The 21,693-nt window shown below is 34.4% G+C and overlaps 1 protein-coding gene across 6 annotated transcripts in view; it reads right to left on the bottom strand.

Annotated features, from left to right (window-relative positions):
• Window positions 1-444: 444 nt before the first annotated feature.
• The window catches only part of YTHDF3 (YTH N6-methyladenosine RNA binding protein 3), a 40,501-nt gene continuing 19,252 nt past the window's right edge, over window positions 445-21,693 (bottom strand). For all 6 annotated transcript variants that reach the window (XM_043601149.1, XM_043601147.1, XM_043601148.1 and 3 more), the window contains one exon: window positions 445-3,544. In XM_043601149.1, the coding sequence (XP_043457084.1) occupies window positions 3,521-3,544 (24 nt within the window). In that variant the 3' untranslated portion in view covers window positions 445-3,520. The remainder of the gene's footprint in view (window positions 3,545-21,693) is intronic.

Genomic DNA, 21,693 nt, shown 5'->3' with positions numbered 1-21,693 from the left:
ATAAAGAGCCCAGCCAATAATCAATGCACCATCCACATTCATCACAGATCGTATCTACACAAGCTCTATCTATCCCAAAGGATAACACAGACTGTTGGAAAAGCACTCCTTGGTACCAAGGATGGGGGCTTAGGGTTATTAGACAGCTGGTACCACTACTTGCTCCCATTACATGAAAACAAATAGGCCTCTTTCTCTTGCTCTAAGTTTAGTACTAAGAGCATGTAATTCAATAAGCTCACTGGAGCAGATAAAGATTAGGATAAACTGTTATCCTCTCTCTAATTCCCCCACTTAATTTAAATGGCCAACTAAAACGAGTGATACAATCTATTTGTACTTGAGAGACGTGTCAATCAGGAAACCCACAATAGGACGGACAAAAATGTTGTTTTCTGGCAAGCAATATATATTTTTGAAGATAAAATGGAAAAAACACAGATATGAGTGAACAATTTTTATTGAAACCCTCAAAGATTAAAGAGGACCAAATGGTGAGTTTGGGTACCATAAACAGAAAATCTCACCTAACTGTACCATCATTCACAGGAATGAACAAACCCAAACACGACAAAATTCAAATTCTCATGTAATTGCTACAAGTGAATGTAAATGAACTAATCATTTTATCATAACCTTTCTTTAATCATACGAAAAAGGGAATTTACATGGCATAACAAAAGATATGCAAAACTTAATGAAAACACAATTCTCTTAATTTCTCAAACTTATTTTTATAGGATGCAGAATGCACTTGAAATGATTAAATGACTTAAGCTGATTCTTTTTTATTGCAAACTGTTTTAACATCAGCTTAACCCCCATGCATGGTATTCAAAAAGAACACAGCTTTTGAATTAGAAAGATCACTCGAGTTAAAATGAGGAATTAAGTATTGAAATTAGGAAAAGGCTGGGGTTTCTTCTGAAAGGAATCTTCAAGTACCAATATGTATAGAGAAAGAATACTAATTTTGGTTACATTTTCCCCCTTACTGTTAAATATACAAACTATAATACCTTTCAAAATAAAATACCCACGTAAGATAACTTTAATAAGAAACATTCAAACCAGATTTTGGAAAAATCGGAAGCAAGAAATTGACAGGGCCAATAATGTCTTAATTTGTGATTATTCAAACATTTGATGATGTGTCTCCTGCTGCAGAGCCCAGGTTCTCTCCCTTTTGGTCCCTACAGTTAAGAAATAGTTAGTTGTGCTATTGAGACAATCTGTGATCATTTCATTCAGAGAAAAACCTTTTTGCCATACACTGACAGACCAAGGAGGAAGAGAAGGTAGGTGCTCTGAAGAAAACAATTACCAATTTTGAAAAGACAAAAGTGTTGTTGTTGTTGTTGTTGTTGTCGTTTTTCCAAAGGAATGCTGCACCCATTTCACTTCGTATTAGAAATCCAGGTTAAAGGCACTGGGATGTACTCCTCACCTTGAATAGACTCCTCGATTACATCTGACAGCTGCGTCTGCTACTGCAATCAGCCTGCTCGCTGAGTGAGTGACACTTCTTACATAGAAACCTAATGTAAATTAAACAAGTTTGAATCCACTTATAATGTAACTAGTTTTATAAAAATATTCAGAGTTGCTAATAAAGCACCAAGAAAAAGAGAACCTCAGAGAGAGGACTCAGACCCTTTCTACAAGGTCACCCCTTTACAGTTTTGTCTAATAGGACCTCCAGAGTGACAACAGTCAGCTTTGACACATCCTATCTATATAATCTTAGGGATACAGAACATTGCTGTGGTGACTATACCCAAATGCCAATTTCAGTATAAACAGTTAAGAGACGTGTTACGAGATTTCATGGCTTACTCTTAAAAAGGTAAAATAGGTGCAATTTTCCTTTAAGAAAGTCTTTTATTCTGTAACATACCACTAATATTTTGATGTTCCCTTCAGTAAACACTGATATAACTACACTGGGACTACGAAAGAACTGTGAAGTAGCTACGATTATCTACAAATACTGTATTTTTTTCACTTGAATACAGTATTTGTACCTTTAAGAAAACATTGTACAAAAAAATTATATAAATGAAAGCCTCAAAGAAATATCCATCACTAAATTTTTGAACTGAAGTGACCAAAGACCACTGTAAATGAACACATTTCTAAACATGATGTAAACATAAATGGAGTAATGCAAAACATCAAGGTATTCAAATCTACTATATTGCTATTTTCACCCTTAATGTATCTTTCTACATAGTTTCCTCCTTTTGGAACAGTAATATAAGGGGCAGTACATTATCTTCATAACCTTATGCCATCAAATCAGTTAATACAGATGCTTGACACGTTTAATTATACAAAATCAATTTGTTTCAAGTTACAAAATTAATGTTGATATGTAATTAATGAAAAAAATAAGATGTTAAAAAGATAACTATAAGAATACCCAGATATATGCTGTATTCCCATTTATATAGATCTGATCAATAAAACATCAACACATTCACTTAGATACTGATTTAATCCATGGATCAAGGCCATATTTTCAAAGTATTTTAAGGATGCCAGGACACTGCAAAAGCTGGAGAAAAGAGTTGAGGAACAGTATATGCTTGCTAAACAAGAACTATTGTTTATTTAGCTAGTGAATACCTAGAATAATAAATTTTTACTTCATGATCGCAATCAGGCTCGCAAACACCCAGAAATAGGAATTAAGGGTTTTAAATGTAGTTATAAAGGTCATAAAAAGTCTGATTAGACTGAGGTACATTTACTCAAAATTTTGAGATTCATTAAGTGGTAGCAAACAAAATAATTCCTCAGACAAATGCACATTTTTCAGTATACATATTATTGGGGGAAGGAGGGGAGAAGAATGTGCATTAACTGGTGAAGTCCACCAAGCTGCATATCAATATTCTGTTACACCAAACGGTTTGAAGACAAGGGAAATGTTCTAATATAATTTCAGATTATGATTCATTTGGCTAAAATAGAGCTTAAGGTTGCTTTGCCATATTAAAAGTTTACTACAATAATTTTTCACATAAACATTTAGACTTGAACTCCAGGACTAAATATGGCATGATTATTTTGCTTTTAATCTGTCAAATAGCTAAAAATTGACAATTTAAAAACTACAACAAAGAAAAAGTTGAAGCAGTGTGACTCTTACATCATTGAACCACTTCTAATGGTTAACTGTTAGTATTTAACAAATTCAAAGAGTTAATGAATCCTTGCATTCATTCAGTCTTCTGTGCCTTAGCTAGGATGCATAATTACAAAAGACAGCAGATACTGGTAAAAGCTTCAGGACAGAAAGTGCTTGACGAAGTTACAGTTCTCAAGTGTGTTTGGTGAGAGTATAAGGGCAGATGCGCTGATGAAAACCATTACAAGAAGAGTCAATTCTGTGTTAGAGTTCAAAGATGTCACCTTAAGCAGAAAAAAAGCTTTAATAACGTCTTCTTTGACTTATTAGGCATTTCCAGAGTCTACATCATTAGTGTTGTAATTCTAACAGGACATCTTCATACGGTTATTGTTTGTTTCTATTTCTCTCCTGAAAGAAAAGCACAGAGAATTTTAATAAAATACTATCATTATTTAAAGACTGAAATTATTTGTACTATAATAAAAAGTTATGCAAATACTAATTTGAGTAATTAAAAAAGATTTACTACCTATGCATTCTATTGAGGGAGGATTACTACAAAACATTTTAAAACAAAGGATTTCAAACAAAAGACCTATATCAAGAGAGCATGACCTTCTCCACGCCCTATTTTCCCGTGAGATTTTAAGGTGAGAATATGAACATCTTTCTAGCCTTTTCATTGAGTTTTTAATGGTGAGGTATTAAGGCCTAAAAGGCCTCTGTGGCAATTTGAACTATTGGCTAGGTAGGGTTATGAGGAGAAGAGATGCATTAAAATGCACTAAAATTGGATTAAATTAAGAATTTAGTGTTAATTAAAAAATACTTCGATTCACAAACTTCCTCTATATCATATTCTCATATTCATCATATTGTACTTTTTCGTATCAAGAAATCTTTTTTTTAACGTTTATTTATTTTTGAGACAGAGAAAGACAGAGCATGAACGGGGGAGGGTCAGAGAGAGGGAGGAGACACAGAATCTGAAGCAGGCTCCAGGCTCCGAGCTGTCAGCACAGAACCTGACGCGGGGCTCGAACTCACGGACTGTGAGATCATGACCTAAGCCGAAGTCAGATGCTTAACCGACTGAGTCACCCAGGCGCCCCTAGAAATCTTAATATTTATTAATCATCATTATTAATTCCGTTAAGAAGTTTGAAATCCCTTGAACAAAAGTTAAACTGAGTTATGTTTTCATTTCGTTTACTATCCCAATATATATCTGCAGTATTTCTGTCTGTGAAATAAAGAATGACTGGCATTGTGTATGCCTGTTAAATGTATGCATCATGTAGTTTGCACCACCTTGTAACTCAGTTCTCAAATTTTAGCATTAGAATAATCTGTAAAACTTCTGGAAACAGACTACTGGGCCCCTAATGTGTGAAGCTGAACCTACGAGTTGTAGTTCTAACAGGTTCACAGGTGATCCAGACACTGCTGGTCCAGAGAACACACTTTGAAAAAGACCTGTGTTTAAACACATTATAAAACTTTTTTGTTTTCACTACTCCCATTTTATTTTCCATGAGTAACACATGCTCTATAATAAATATGAATATTCTTTGCAAATGGTCAATTAGTTTCCAATCCTGTGACACCATCAGAAAACTGTATTTTAAATTCCAAAGAGAACTCTGTAAGTTATGTTACTAAATTCCTTTCTTTTTAATTTTAATATAGTTCTAGAACTTAAATAACAGTATTTCATACAGAAAGCTAATAAAATAAATGCCCTCCTATATTATATGGTAACTACAAATAAAATCATTTCATACACACATTTCCAGTGGGATACTCTAAAAGTAAATAAAACTTGGGGTGCCTGGGTGGCTCAGTCAGTTAAGCGTCCAACTTCGGCTCAGGTCATGATCTCACGAGTCGTGGGTTTGAGCTCTGCTCAGGCTCTGTGCTGACAGCTCAGAGCTTGCAGCCTGCCTCTCTCTCTGCCCCTCCCCTGCTCTCACTCCCTGCTCTCACTCTGTTTCTGTCTCTCAAAAATAAATAAAAATGTTAAAAATAAAGTAATTAAATAAAACAAAACGAAAGCACAGAGCTAGCTAAATCCAACAATATGAAGAAAAAAAAAGGGACAAAAAAGAGAATATAGTACCAAGAAGTGTCATCTGATTGTATACAATCCTTAAAGCTTTTTAAAAAACATCCTGATCGGGGCACCTGGATGGCTCAGTCGGTTAAGTGTCCAACTTCGGCTCAGGTCATGATCTCACAGTTCCTGAGTTCGAGCCCCACATTGGGCTCTGTGCTGACAGCTCAGAGCTGGAGCCTGCTTCGGATTCTGTGTCTCCCTCTCTCTCTGCCCCTCACCTGCTTGCTCGCTTGCTTTTTCTCTCTCAAAAATAAATAAAACATTAAAAAAATAAAATAAAAAACAGCCTAATCATAAAGTTAAGTTCTAAACTAAAGAAAACAAATAGATTTGTGTAAAAATTTTGAAGCCTGCTTTAATTAGCCAGATATAAAAGCTACAGAAATTTATCAACTCCATGAAGAACCTTCAAACTACTGAAAAAAAAAAAAGTCACTATTTATTTATTTTTTTATTTATTTAAAAAAAATTTTTTTTTAACATTTATTTATTTTTGAGACAGAGAGAGACAGAGCATGAACGGGGGAGGGGCAGAGAGAGAGGGAGACACAGAATCGGAAACAGGCTCCAGGCTCCGAGCCATCAGCCCAGAGCCCGACGCGGGGCTCGAACTCAGACCGCGAGATCGTGACCTAAGCTGAAGTCTGACGCTTAACCGACTGAGCCACCCAGGCGCCCCAAAGTCACTATTTAAGGATAAGTTAGACAAAGGGAAATTTAATTCAAGGGAGATGATCAGCTATAGCAATAAGGATCGTGTGTTATTTAAAATAGAAGTTAGAGATACTATTTCAGTTTCAACTGTAATCAACTATGCACTTTAGCTGAATCAAATTCAAAATATACAAATTACATACGTATTACAAGATAGCTATGTATGTAATGCGTAACTTCTAACTCAGTGGCCAGGAAAAGAGGAAAATAAAAAAAAAAACAAAACACATACATCAATACAACAGGACAGAAGGGTTGAGGGGAGAGCCTGAATGAACTAGATTTAATTAGAAAGTACAAAATAAGACAGCAGAAATATACATTTATAATCAAGCATCAAAAACTCTGTTCTTCAATGAAAATATAAATAACAGTTCAGATTTTTCAAAAATCCAGTTATATATGATTTACAAGAAAACAACCTAAAACATAAGGTCACAAAGTTAAAAGTAATGAAAAGACATATGACAACACAAACCAAATAAAGACTGATACAATGATATTAGTACCAGACAAAACTCATTTGAAGGCAAAAACCACTGTTGGGAGACAAAACGGTCACTCGATACTAAATAACAGATATTTTTAAAATAAGCTGCAATAATATTAAACTAAAAAAACAACTTTACATATATTAAAAGTTGTCAGAATTACAAAGAAAATTTGACAGGTTTCTCATTATAGCAGGAGAATTCAACACACTTCTCTAAGTAACTGGTAAAGAACATATATTAGTAAAAATACAGAGTGAATATACATGCTACAGAAAACCAAACCAATTGTAGGGTACACACAGAAAAACCACAGAAGGGGACTACATGCTAGACCAGAAAGCAAATCTCAATAAATACCAGGGTCTATGTCATGCACCATCACATTTTCTGACATCAGTTTTAGGAGCAAAACAGATTAACAAAAAACCTTAACCACATCTGGAAATTCTAAAACCACTCCTAAAAAATCTCCAAAAAAAATCATAATGGAAATTCAAAAATTTTTACATCAGTACAATAATGAAAATGCTTAGTCTAAGTCCCAACAAACACTTAGAAATTTACACATGTAGAACTTTAAAAAAAAAGAGAAAGTCTGAAAAGTAATGAGCTCATCATCCAACTCAATCTGTTAGGAAATGAGTAATAAGCCCCCAAAAGTAGAAGGAATAAAATAGGATAGCAGCAGAAAATAATGAAACAGAAAACAAGAATAAAGAGAATCAGAGAATAAAAACTGGGTGTTTGGAGGGGGAAATCTATTAGTGTTTGGGAGAAAAAAAAAAACTACCAAGAGAAAAAATCTCTGGAAAGACTGATTTAAAAAGAAGATACATTACTAGCAAAAGACTGATACAACTACAAAATAAAAATACCATTAATGCCAATATGAAAAAAAGGCTTAAGACAAAACAACCTCCTAAAAGTACAATTCATATACATACAATTTACCAAACTAAACTCAAGAATAAGTAGAAAACCTGAAGAGACTTGTAATAAAGGACTTTAATCAACAATTAAAAATCCACCCCCAAAAAACCCCACCGTCTCACATGTTAAGTGTGTGTGTGTAAATTACACCCCAACATTGGGCTTGAACTCACAACCCCAAGATCAAGAGCCACATGCTCTTCTGACTGAGCCAGTCAGGTGCCTCCAAGCTCACATAGTTTTAGATGTGCATTTAATTAACTGTCCCAGAACTGATAACTCTAAACTTACACCAACTATTCCAGAGACTAGAAAAAGGGGGAATATTTCCTGACATATTTTGAGGTTAGCAATACTTTGATACTAACAGTATCAGGAGAAGCATGAAAAAACTGTCTCACGAGGATCTCCTAAGGGCTGTTTTGCTGGTAATAGACTGTAGGGGAGCAAAGGTGAGAACAGGAAAGCCAGAAAGGCTAGCACAGTAATAATCCAGTACGATAATAGCTCTTAGGCAGGGCTGGAAGATGCAGAGCTAGTGAAGAGCTTGGATTCCAGATACGTTTTGAAAGCAGAGCTGACAAGTTACTTACTGATAGACTGATTAGACGTGAAGTGAGAAAGAGAAGTTTCACAAATGAGTCCAGCATTGTTGGCCTCAACAACTGGCAGGGCAGTGGTGCCCTATACAGAGATAGAGAAGGTTTGGGGCAGGCAAACAGCGTTATATTAAATTTAAGATGTTTATTAGACAACTGTGAGAAGATGTCAAACAGGCAACTGGATACATGAGTTTGGAGATAAGAGGAAAGGTCCAGGGTGGGTATACAAATTTGGAAGTCCTTAGCATGGAAAAAAATTCCACCAACAAAATGCAGGTCTTCCTGAATATGGTCAACACCACCTCGGCTTTAAGACAACAAAACAAAACAACCACATTTACATTAACAAGATCTAGAACTGCACCTGACACTGTTAATATTAAACAAATACTTGAATATAATGAGATATCTATGGGCATGCTATCAGCTATAGACCACTAGAAAAATGAGACTAAGTGATGCTGAGCTATCAGTGATAGCTGGATAGAGGGAGAAAGGAAACCCAAATCATTCAAAGGAAGCCATGGTCCAGTACACCTACAAGACTATGTCTTTAGTAATAGTTCAGAAGAAGGCACTTAAACATATACACTCTTTAGGACACAATCCCAAAGTGACTCACAGAATTTTTATTCTTAATGATTGACAATTCAAAAAATAAGTTGTAGAGGAATGCCTTCTCCTCTCCTTTTCCATTAACAGAGCTAGGCCTCAAACAGGCAGATTCGGAGATTAGAGGGCTTTGAGTCTGGTATAGGGCTTCTTCCCCACCTTGAAGTGAGTAGACACTGGAGACCAACATATGATCCTAAGGTCAAGATCCACAAGTTGGCATGTGGAGATGAGCTCCAGGAGGAAGGTTACTTGCCAACCCATGTCTTTTTGTTAAACCATGAGTTTCACAGATGAGCTAAGACTTCACTTCTCTACCTAGGAAACAGCTTGAAAACAAAATTTTCTTCAGTTTTCTGAGAGAGGCCAACAGCTTGCCTTTAACCTTAGAGATAAATGACTTACTTCCTTTTAATCACTGGTAGGTTTATCATTATAAGCAATATTTCAGTAACCAGACCTGAGGTTTAAAAAGCCACAAGGGAAAAAGTAAATGTGTATCTAAAACGCCACACCATCCAAAAAGTAAATGAGAAAAAGCACTAGGAACACAAGTAGAGTAACACAGAACTGCAAAAGGAACCAGTGAATACCTGGAAGGAAAAAAAAAGAAAAAGCAGGCAGGCAGGCACTTGAGACCCAAATGCAAAAAGACAAACACCTTTGTTTATGTTAAAAATCTCATTTTCAAACTGAATATTTCAGTATATGAATTAAAGGGGAAAATGGTCACAGCCTCATTTAGAAAGTAGAATATTAAGTCTAAGAAATATCTCAAATTACAAATCAGAAAAAAAGAGCTGGAAATCACAAAGAAAAAAAAATTAGAGAACTGTAGGGATCTAAGACAAAAGGAATATTCTAGAAGTAAGAAAAAGAACAAACACAAGAGCTGAATAAATAACAAAAAATTTCACAAATTCTTTAATACTCTTTCCTGCATGAGGTGGAGCTTGCTTTTCCTTCTTTAAAGTGTAGACTGCAAATGTCCATCAACTGATGAACAGATAAAGATGTCACACACACACACACACACACACACACACAATGGAATATTAGTCATCAAAAAATAAAATTTTACCATTTGTAACAACATGGATGGAGCTAGAATGTATTATGGTAAGCAAAATAAGTCAAAGAAAGACAAAGATATGATTTCACTCTTATGTGGAATTTAAAAAATAAAACCGATGAACATATGGGAAGGAGGGGGAAAAGAGAAGAGCAGTAAACAAGAGACTCTTAACTATAAAGAACAACTAAGGGTTGATGAAGGTAGGTAGGTGGGAGATGGCTAGATGGACGATGGGCATTAAGGAGGGCACCTGTGATGAGCACTGTGTGTTGTATGTAAGTGAGGAATCACTTTAATTCTACTCCTGAAACCAATACTGCACTGTATGTTAACTAAAATTTAAATTAAAAAAATAAAATAAAGTGTGGGGCTAGACATACTGACTTGCTTCTAAGAACACCGTATGCAAAAGGAGAAAAGGGACATTTACATTAGAGAAACCTAGCAGATACAACCTTAACCAAGCAATCAAAATTAATATCACAATAAGTTACATACGATCAGATGAGAAGGATGTATCACTTACGTAGTACTCTTCCCATAAACTCAGTCTAATCATGGCAAAGCATTAGGCAAACCAACATTGAAAGACACCTTATAAAACACCTGACCAGTAACGTCTTCAAAAGTGTTAAAGCCATGAAAGACATAGAAACTGTCATAGCTTAGAGAAGATTAAGGAGACATAAAAACTGAATACAAAACTGGTTTTCCAGATCTTGAATAGAAAAACTGGGAAAAGTGGGGAAATCTGGAAAAGCATATGTTTGGATAAACATACTATGATTATATAACATGTCAATATTAGGAGAAACTACATCCTATATTATCTCTGTAACATTTCTGTAAATCTAAAAATTACTTCCAAATGTTTAAAAAATCAGAGTGAAAAGTTAGAAAAATACAACTCCCAAACACATTAAGTATCATATTGGTGCAGTAATATGAAATACATAGATATTCTACAGAGTACTGTTAATTTTAATGGTTGCCCAGCTTCTCTTTTTATTGTTTACAAGAGGGTTAAATTCTGCCCCAAAGTTAAAACCAGTGAATTATCAGACTTAAATAAAAAAGAGGGACACGTTCCAAAAAAAGACAAGATTTTAGATGTACAATGACTGTAGTTAAAATATGTAATAGATTCAATTCTTCAGAAGGAAAATTAATTATTTACCAGAGTTAAAATCTACTCAGACTGGTTTACACAACTGAAAATTTTCACACTAGAGAGTAGAACAAGGGCAATAACAGATGGATAAAAGCCCCAGCTGTTCAAAAGCCTGTACATTTGTCCAGATCCATTAAAGTGTTTTAATACTGAGAGAAGCTTCTGACCTGCACTGTCCCAAAAACATGATCATTTTGCAGTAAGAAAGCAAAACACAAAAAATATAAAGGAAATAGATCAATTCTGTACTGTAAACTAAAATCAAAATTAAAAAAAAATCATCAAGGGAAAAGAGAATGATTATGCTTTGGAGGCTCTGTTCTACAAAGCCAAATCTTCGATTTTTTTAATGTTTCCATGTACGTGAGACTTAACATTCTTGATCCCCTGCATGACCACACTATAATAAAAAACTGCTTTAAGAGATTCCAGTGCCCAAGTTTGCATTTATAAAATAAAGAAATATTTCAGGTTTGAAAAAAAAGAACAGATGCAGTCTAATAATTTATAATCAATTTATCCATACCAACCAAAGATCAAGTAATCTCAAAGTGTACTATAAAATGAAAGAGTTAGGAGTAAGTTCAAATAGTGAAAAGTGGTGGACAACAGTCATAGCATACGTTAGTTTAGGTCCAAATGAGAGTAAGAATATGATTCTAAGAAGCCTTAGAACTAACTCATGTGTTTGAACTGTGATTTAGTTTCAGCAAAATAACATCACTCACTACACTTAACTTTTTTGTTTATGTGTAGTCTTATTTTGGTTTTAGAGTTTTCACTTAATTTCACATTTAAGCCACACTATATTAAAATTAAAATCACACACAAAAAAGAAGCATAAGAAAAAATAAAATGGTCTCTATTTACAGACACTGTGACTGTCAGCCAGAAAATCCTAAGGATGTTCTATTAGAACTCCTAGAACTAATAGATGAATTTACAAAGGTCAGAAGATACAAAATATTTCTATAAACCAGCAACAAACAACTGGAAAGTAAAACTGAAATTACCAATTACATTAAAAAAATACCAAAATTAAGTTAAATATATACACACACACACACACACACACACACACACACACACACACACACATAAAATAAATTCTTCAAGAGACATGTAGGTCCTCAATACTGAAAAATATAAAACTGAGAGAAATTAATTATGTTTGTCCAAGCAGATTAAATTCCATAAAGAAAGGGCTATTTATCTTTAGTGGCTTACTAGTAACCCTTGGTATATATCTGCTGGAATGAATAAGGGATCCCAGTTAAGAAAAAACAATACAGGAACTAAATATATGGTGATATAGGTTGACCAGAATACAAGATGTAGATGTGTGCTAGTAGATTCCTCACACAAAATGGCTGATCTGGGGACCCAGGAACAGAGGGTCTTAAAGCCAAATAAAAGGAATCCACACACAATTCTATTTTGGAATCAGAGTTTGGTCTGTTTACAATAAAATGAAAAAAATAAAATTAGTACATTCCAGACTTTTAATTCAAAAGTGGAATTGTTAACTAGTAGCTTTTTGTTACCTTAGTTATTTTATTATATATCCTATTATCTTTCCTCCATTCCCTTTTGTTATTTCAAATGCAAAACAGAACACATCAGTATTGAATATATAATGTCTAAGAGTTGAAATGCCTTTCTATAAGTTCAAAGTTTTCTGTCAAGAGGCAGTGAAGTGAGTTTCACTCAGAAATTAGAATGCAATATAGCAAGTCAATTTCTAAATTAAGAAATTGCACATACAATTTTTAAAATAAATCATTAAGTAAACTGGAAAGATAATTCAACAATTTAAGTTACTTCCTGAAACTTAAACAAGATAATTCGTATCACCTAAACACGTATGTTCATGAAGTAATAATGTATTTGCTGCTGAAGAAAAATAAGTGAAATACCCATCAAATTTAATGATGACTGTTCATACTGTAATAGGTATGAAAGAAGTATCTCCCAAAGATCTAGCATGAACCCAGTGAACTATAGATAGTTCATTTACTAAACTTCTAAAATTCTTAACCAGCACTGGAACAAAAATACAGCCACTATTAACTCTCCTACAGCGCAAGAACCTTAATCTGAGAAAAAAATAAAAACAAATCAGTACTCTAAAATGTTAATCAGAGCACGTCGTTTCCCCAACTCTGGCTTACAAAGACTATTTACCAAGTGCAAAACACAGTATTACTACACTTAAAACTGTATCATCTTGACTATACAAAAATACCACTCAATATTTTATCAGAGAATTACTTAAATATGTAATATAAAAAGTTTATAGTATTGGGGTGACTGGCTGGCTCTGTCAGTAGACCCATGAATCTTAATCTCAGGGTCGTGAATTCAAGCCCCACGTTGGGCATGGAGCCTAATTAAAAATTTAAAAAAAAGCTTATGGTATCCAGTGTGACACATCTTGTGCCAAAAACTATTTTCCAAAGAAATATTATTCTTCAAATTTTATAGTAAAGATGAAAGGAAAAGCAAAATTTTGTTTTTGTTAATCATAATCAACTCACTCAGTATAAAAGAAGTCCATCCATAAAAAAGTTTACCAAAAGGTAGATGAGAACAGACTTCGACTAATTCTTGATCTTAAAGAACTATAATTTGATTAATGGGAAAGCATTAAACTAAATGTACTACTTGAGAAAAAGATGCATAGAACTGTCAGAGAAATGTTCACTGTTGTCACAGGTAGTGTTACTGTTGAAGTGACTTCTTATATATTAACAAAAAATTTGGTTACTTTGAGACAGACTATCATCTCATCTCAGAATCAAAAGTATTCCCATTATGAAAAATATTATTGGAGGTACTAAAATTTGCTCTTTCAAAATAACTAACAATATACAATGGTATACATGAGCAAAATGCATAGAAGATTCTAGAAATTAAAACAATTTAATAGGGATTTTATTATCATTATGTCCTGCTTGTTTTGGCATAAACTGCGGGTCTTCATCTGTTTCTGAGAGAACAGGTAAATGCCTTATTTAGGAAGTCACCTCAAAGTTACAAGCAATTGAAAACTCTAATTTCTACAGGGAAATAAAACTAAAAATTTCACTTGGGATTAGATTTCCTGATAAGGATTTATAACCAAAGAATATCTAGTAGGATCTAAATGACTCACATTCAAGTACAGAAGTAATATTTCAATAAAAAGATTATCTAAATAGTCAAAAGTAGATTCTACTGCTGTGCAGATTACTCATATTTATCTGTACAAATATACTCAGAACATTATTAGTTCTTTGTTTTATTTCTCTTATTTTGCAATTAAACTAGCTTTATCATTAGAAGTAATATATACAAATAGCAAGTTCAAGTAAAAAGTAAGCTCCTGTACCCACTCTAGCCCCTTCTAAGTTCCTCCTATGGGTCGCCACTATAACTTTAAGTAGCATACTAACACATAAAGTTCTTGTTCTTTCAATGCAAACACTATCAATTCCCATTGTATATGATAAGTAATGTATTACAGTGGACGTGTTATATTCTCCTTCTCTTCCCCCCCCCTTACACTAGAAGCCACACTATTTTTAGTTTTAGTGATTGTCTTTATGACTTCAAATAATATGCTTGAGGCACAATTGCTTGATATATTATCTTTAAACAATAATCTGTTACCTTCAGATGAGAAAAACAGTGCATTTATTTACCCTTCCTCAATTCTTTCTCTCCTTCTATTCCATCTCATAACATTTTGTTCTAACTATAATTAAATCTTTTATATACTATTGTCCATTTCTACAAATGGGAAAAACAATCAGCAGCATTTATTATGTAACTTGAATAACTGAGTACAGAGTTCCTAAATAAAAAAGTACAGCAATTTAAACCAATAAATAAAAATTCAATGACATTCAAACTTTCCCAAAGGAAAGAGATTCTTCAAAGCATTTACTCCTTCAACAAATATTTAATCAGCTACTATGTGCCAGTCATTAGGTGCTAGAGGTTCAGCAGAGAACAAAAGCAAGCCCTGCTCTCACAGAACTTATGTTCTGTGAACATGATTACTTAGAAACTTTTTATTTTCTTTTAGTTAGAATTTTATTTTCTTTTTAGCTTCCTTCACTTCTCCAAGGTCAGTGGTTCCCCACTGAGGGCTCATTTCATCTGTCAGGCTTTAAAGACCACAGTGGAGATGCTTATAGTCCTGAGATACACTACATACAATGAAGACCTGTCTGATACATAGAGTCTGCCCCTGCTGAGAGATACTTGTTCTAGTATAACCAGTTACCAGGTATTATCTTTCTTGAATACCTTTGCATTCTGCTAAAAAACCTCTTCAGGTTACCTTCTCATGAAGGATATGCGGCTACTCTTGTACACCTGAAATTCTCTTTAGTTTGCATTTCCCCTTCACTGATATAATGGGACACTGACCTTAAGAATATAATTCTACATGCCCCATTACCCTCTACTCTAAGATTTTCCATAGGAGTATCAAGAGTTGTAGATGGAAAAATTCTGATAGTCTGATTCTCCTTCCCTTGTAGAAGGCAGTTTGTCTTTTGCTCAGGAAGTTCAAGATTTTCTCTTTATCCCATCTTTAATTCTTTTCAATTGGAAATAATGCTGCTAGTCACTCAGCTTGAGCCCATTCCCACTGAAAACATACAACCTTTGGCTCTGGGCATTTTTCTCTAACCATTCTTCCCTTTGATGGTTTTTTTCCTACACTCTTTCAACACTCCTTTAGAAAGACAGTGGGCGGGTCCCCTCTTTCCATCACTTGTTTTTACCTTTTGTATTTTTCATCTCTATTACTCCACACATGGAAATTTCTTTGATTTGAAACTCCAGAATAAACTAGCTCTAAAACATGAGCATTTATTTTACTACCTGCTTGCTTGCTGTATTGTTTTTATTTTGACATTCGTATTTCTCATTTCCAAAAACATTTTCTGGCTTTCTTTTCTTTTTACATATGAATCCTAAGAACAAAATAAATTTTGTTTTATATTTTAAATTATCTTCTGTTCCTGAATCCTTTTAGTGAGTTTGCCTTGGTTGTTCTGCCATTAAGCTTGACTTTAATAAAATATTTTGGTATCAAAAGTATGTGTTAAAATATTAAGAATGAAGAATGAGGCAAATACTATGATAATTAGCACAGATTTCTCTTCCAGTTTTAAGTTTCACCAATATCCCTTAGTTTAACAGAGACAGCATGACTTTCTAAGTATTATACAACCTGACAGGATGTCTAGCAGGCTCCTCCACTGAGTGCTTTGCTGGCAAGACAACCTGGGGAATTCCTCTGTTGTCAAAATAACCACAAACAAACAAACAAACAAACAAAAGTCAATTAAAGACCCAGTGATGAGAAGATGGACTTAGCTTCTTAAAAATCCTTCTTTTATCGTAAGTAGGCCTAAGAACTTAAATAAAAACATGAACACTAGAAAGAGAAATGAAAGTTATAATAACCACAGACCCAAATGTAAAATTTAAAACTAGTAACTCCCTGAAAAAGCGTAAGAAAAAATCTTCCCAAACCAGGGAAAGGCAAAGATTTGAGGTCAGATTAGTATAAGCTTTCTAAAACTGTTCTTACTATTTAAAATTATTTTGGCTAATTCTATTTTGGCTATTTTAGCTTCTCTACCAGATCTTATACTAGAAAAAAGAAAAAAAATGCCAAAAAGGACAGTGAGAATCAACTTATAATAGTATTGTGGTTATATACCCTTATCCTTAGGAAATAGACACTATACTTTTTGGGGGGTAAAGAGCCATGATATAGGGAACTGACTCTCAAATTTATGAAAAAAGCAAACAGGGGAGAACACTAATAGGTGAATCTGGATAAAAGGCATGTGTGTGTTTCACATATTATTCTTATTCTCCCAAATAAATTAAAAATTATGTCCAAATAAAAAGAAGGAAAAAGATTCACACATACAGCTGCATGTAGCTATAGTTCAATCAATTCTACTCTATCATTATGGCACCAATATATTTCGGTTATTTTCCTGATGATAAACATTTAGGTTGTTCCCAGTCTTTTTACTATTATCTACATTCTTGTGTGTCTTCTGATGTATTTAGGAAGTTTCTCTTAGCTATGTATGTGTGTGTGCGTGCATGTGTGTACACAAAGAACTGAATTATAAAATATATGAAATTTTGTTCAGCTTTACAAAAAAATGCAAAATTACTTCCCCACATGGCTGTTATCAATTTAATGGTCCTATCTCCAGCTGTAGAAGAGCTTTTGTTGATCTACAGTCTAATACCTGATACTATCAAATTTCTCAATTTCACCAAATAAATGGATATAAAAAATTTTTTCATTATACTCCTGATTTGTATTTCCCTAATAAGACGGAGTATCTTTTCATATACTTTTTTGCCATATTTGTTTCAATCTATCTTTTGCCCATTTTTCAACTGGGTTCATCTTTTTTCTTAAACTGATTCATAGGAGTTCTTTCTACATTCTTGATACTAACTAATCTTTGGTCATTTATGTCCAAATTCCTCCTAGGGCCTTACATGTCTTTCTACCCTCCTTAAAGCATCTTTTGATGAACAGATTTTTTTTTTTTTTTTTTAAGTAGACTCCATGCTCAACATGACGCTTGAACTCATGACCCTGAGATCAAGAGTTGCATTCTCTGACTGATGAGCCCCTTGATGAACAGATTTTAAACTGGTCGAATTTCATCAATCTTTTCTTTTATAATTAGTGCTATTCTGGGTCTTAAGAAACCCTACTTTACCCAAAGACTGAAGAATTTGCATCTGGGAAAATGTGACCTCCACATATCAGAAGCTTTGAAGAATTTCAGCAAAACACAAGACAGATGGGGTCATGTTAAAAGAGAACACTAAACAATGACTTGCAAATCCTTTTCTTTAACAAATAAAATGGGCATAACAAGTAAAAAAAAAAAAATTCTAGCAAAACACCACTAATTTGTCCTTTTTGATGGAGCCAAGGAGGACCTACAACGGAGGGGGAACACATCCTTTATCACTGGGTTGCCAAGCGTATTTAAAAGCAGTTATGCTGGAAAGCTAAAGTGTAAGCACAACATTATCTAAGAGAAAATCTACAAATGAAAATTTACACATTCCTGCTGGACAAGGGATAACAGCACCAGGAAGAAAACTGGGCAAGGACACGTGATACCCCAAATGCAAAACAGTCAATAAACAGAGAAAACAGTTTCCCGACATGGCCGTTTCAAACTCAAAGAAAAGTTAAATTTCACCCACTAGCATATTCATTGTACTGGCTCTCCCTTCTCACTCTTCACAGGCTGATGAATCATTTGACTGGTAAAGTTAACAATCAACAGGATTCTCCTGTCTCCACATTTGCAGCAGGAAGAGAATGTGAAACTAACACTAAACATTAAAAGGAAGAAAGGAAAAAAAACAACAATAACCCTGTTTTGGAGCAAATACCTGACCTGGATGATCCTCTTCCAGGTTCAATGATGACAGAAAAAGGTCAAAATGAGTCTTAAAATATCATTTCACAAAAAAGGATACTAAAAAAACTACAATGAAACTAAAAAGCTTCTGCACAGCGAAGGAAATCATCAACAAACTAAAAGGTAGCTTACTGAATGGGAAAAGAGATTTACAAATGACAGTTCCAATTAGGAGTTAAGGACATGAATGAACATTTTTCCAAAGACATGGCCAACAGGCAAGAAAACATGCTCAATATCACTAATCAGTAGGGAAATGTAAATCAAAACCACAATGAAATCTCACCTCACACCTGTCAGAATGGCTAGCATCAAAACAAGAAATAACAAGTACTGGCGAGTGTTTAGAGAAAAGGGAAACATTGGGCAGTGTTTGGGCAAATGGGAATTGGTGTAGCCACTGTGGAAAACAGTATGGAGGTGCCTCAAAAAATTAAAAATAGAAACACCATACAATCCAGTAATCCCACTTCTGGGTATTTAACCAAAGAAAACAAAACCACTAATTCAAAAATATATATAACACCCCTAGGTTTATTGCTGCAATATTTATAATAGCAAAATATGCAAGCAATGCCAAGTGTCTATCAATGGATGAATGGATGAAGAAAGATGTGGTGTATATACATACACGCACAATGGGACTTTACTTAGCCATTAAAAAAAAAATCTTGCCACATGTGGTAACATGGATGAACCTAGAAGGTATTATGTTAAGTGAAATAAGTCAGACAGAGAAAGACAAATACCATATGATTTCACTTATATGTGTAATCTAAAAATCAACAAAGTTGGGAGGGTGGGGAGGGGTATAAGAGGTGAAGAGGATTAAGAGGTACAAACTTCCAGTTATAAGTACAAAAGCACAGAACAAGGTATAGTGAATATGGTAATAACTCTGTATGGTGACAGTAACTATACTTACAGTGGTGAGCATTTTGTAATGTATGTAAATGTTGAATCACTAAGTTGTACACCTGAAAATAACACTGTATGTCAACTATACTTCAATTTAAAAAGAACTATACTGAGTCCAAATCACGGTTGCCAGAAGTAGATATGGGGGAAGAATGTTAATATGAAGGGATAGTACAAGATAGCTTTCCCAGGATGATGATATTATTCTGTATCCTGATCATGGTGATAGTTATACAAATCGATAAGTGTGTTAAGATTCATGGAACTGTACTTCTCAAAAAGTGAATTATACTATGTAATTTTTTAAAAACTTTTATCTTTTTTTAAAATATTTATTTTGATAGAGAGCACCAGCAAGGGACAGGAGAGAGAGAGAGGGAGACAGAATCTCAAGCAGGCTCCGTGCTATCAGCACAGAACCTGACGCAGGACTTGAACTCACGAACACCGAGATCATGACCTGAAAAGAAATCAAGAGTCAGATGCTTAACCGACTGAGCCACTCAACTACCCCTAAAAAACTTTAAAAAGGATATATACACAAAGTTATAGGACCTTTATTTACATTCCCCAAAAACTAGAAACAACTCAGAAGTGCTTTAAAGGATGAAAGATAAAAACACTATGGTGAATCCACACAGTGGAATGGTACTTAGTAATTAAAAGGAACAAAGAATTGATATATAAAACACTGATACACTGCAAAGATATCATGCTAAGTGAAAGAAATCTTAAAAGATTACACACTATGTAATTTCGTTTACATGACATTATGAAAAATGCCTTATAGAGACAGAGAATGGATTGATCAAAGGGGGAGGGAAGCACTTGACTAGACGTCAGCAAAAGGGAATTTACAAATTTACAATTTTACTGTAGGTAAATTTTAAAAAACTAAACAAGTTGAAAAGTATATGGAAGGAGCACCTAGGTAGCTCAGTCTGTTAAGTGTCCAACTCTTGGTTTCAGCTCAGGTCAAGACCTCACAGTTCATGGGACAGTGTGAAGCCTGCTTGGAATTCTCTCTTTCCCTCTCTGCCCCTCCCCCACTCACTCTCTCTCTCTCAAAATAAATAAACTGAAAAAAAAATTATCAAATATGTCACATAAGGCTGAACAACAAAAAAAAGATTCAAAATAAACATGTCAAAGATGGATTATATACCATCAAAAGACTGGCAGTAAACTCTGAAACAATTTAAATGTAAAATTTTTAAGTTTAAAAATTAAGTTTAAATCACTGTGGTATATACGTGATTATAAAAACAATATGTAACTGTCATAAATAATGCCTGAGACAATTATATTAAAAAAAATAATAAACTAGGGCTAAATTTGCAGACCGGGTAGGTAAGAAATGTGGAAGACATACAAGGGTGACCACCCCTTAGTGGTGGGAGAGAAAAAAAAATTGGTAAATATTTCCTTGCCATGCATCTTTTTCCCCTGAGCAATCTCATCCCACTTTCGTGGAATCAACTATTTAAGAAAAGAAAGTTCCCAAATGTGTGACTCTCACATCTAACTGCTTAATCACAGATTTCACAGTCCATATTTCTCAAAAACACCTTAAAACCAGCACCTCCTCAAAAAGAAACCTGCATCCTACTTTTCATACCCCAAATCAGTTCTACTGATCCACTATTGGTCATGGCAATTACAGTATGACCATTTACTCACCTGCTGAGTAGATTTTTCTGTTAAATACAGTACTGTAAATGTACTTTATCTTCCTGATGATTTTCTTAATACCATGTTTTCTCTCACTTACTCGACTGTAAGACTACAGTATATAATTCATGTAAGATACAAAATGTGTGTTAATCGACTGTTTATGTTATCAGCAAGGTGGCTTCCTGTAAACAGCAGGCTATCAGTGGTTAAGTTTTGGATGAGTCAAAAGTTACACACAAATTTCCAACTATGGAAATTGGGGGGTGGGGGGGGGCACCCCTGACCTGCACATTTGTTCAAGGGCCATCCATTGATCAGATTTTCCTACAGCGGAAGAACAGCTGCATTCCAAAAAGCATCCCAATAATTTAAGCAGCTTAAGGTTTGCAAACTACTGTTCTAGAATTATTATTTCAATATTATTCACCAGTGAGGAACGTTTGCTCAAATAGTTCCCTTGTCTGCAAAAATTAAGAAGCCACAGATATTTAAGTTCACACATAGAAACAAATTACTGACATTTTCTACGTAACAGCTTTCCATAGTAACCAACATAATTTCTTAGAAGAGCTTCTAACTTGGGGGACCCGGGTGGCTCAGTCAGTTGAGCATCCAACTCTTGACTTCAGCCCAGGTCATGATCCCAGGGTTGTGAGATTGAGCCCTGCATCGGACTCCATGCTAAGTGTGGAGCTTGCTTAAGACTCTTTCAACCTTGGCCCCTCTCCCCTGCTTGCATGCTCTTCCCGTATCTCTTTCTCTACCAGCCAATA

Source organism: Prionailurus bengalensis, chromosome F2 (genome assembly GCF_016509475.1).
Source record: "Prionailurus bengalensis isolate Pbe53 chromosome F2, Fcat_Pben_1.1_paternal_pri, whole genome shotgun sequence".
Lineage (NCBI taxonomy): Eukaryota > Metazoa > Chordata > Mammalia > Carnivora > Felidae > Prionailurus > Prionailurus bengalensis.
The sequence above is the reverse complement of the archived record's forward strand: the minus strand, read 5'-3'. Positions and strand labels throughout refer to the sequence as shown.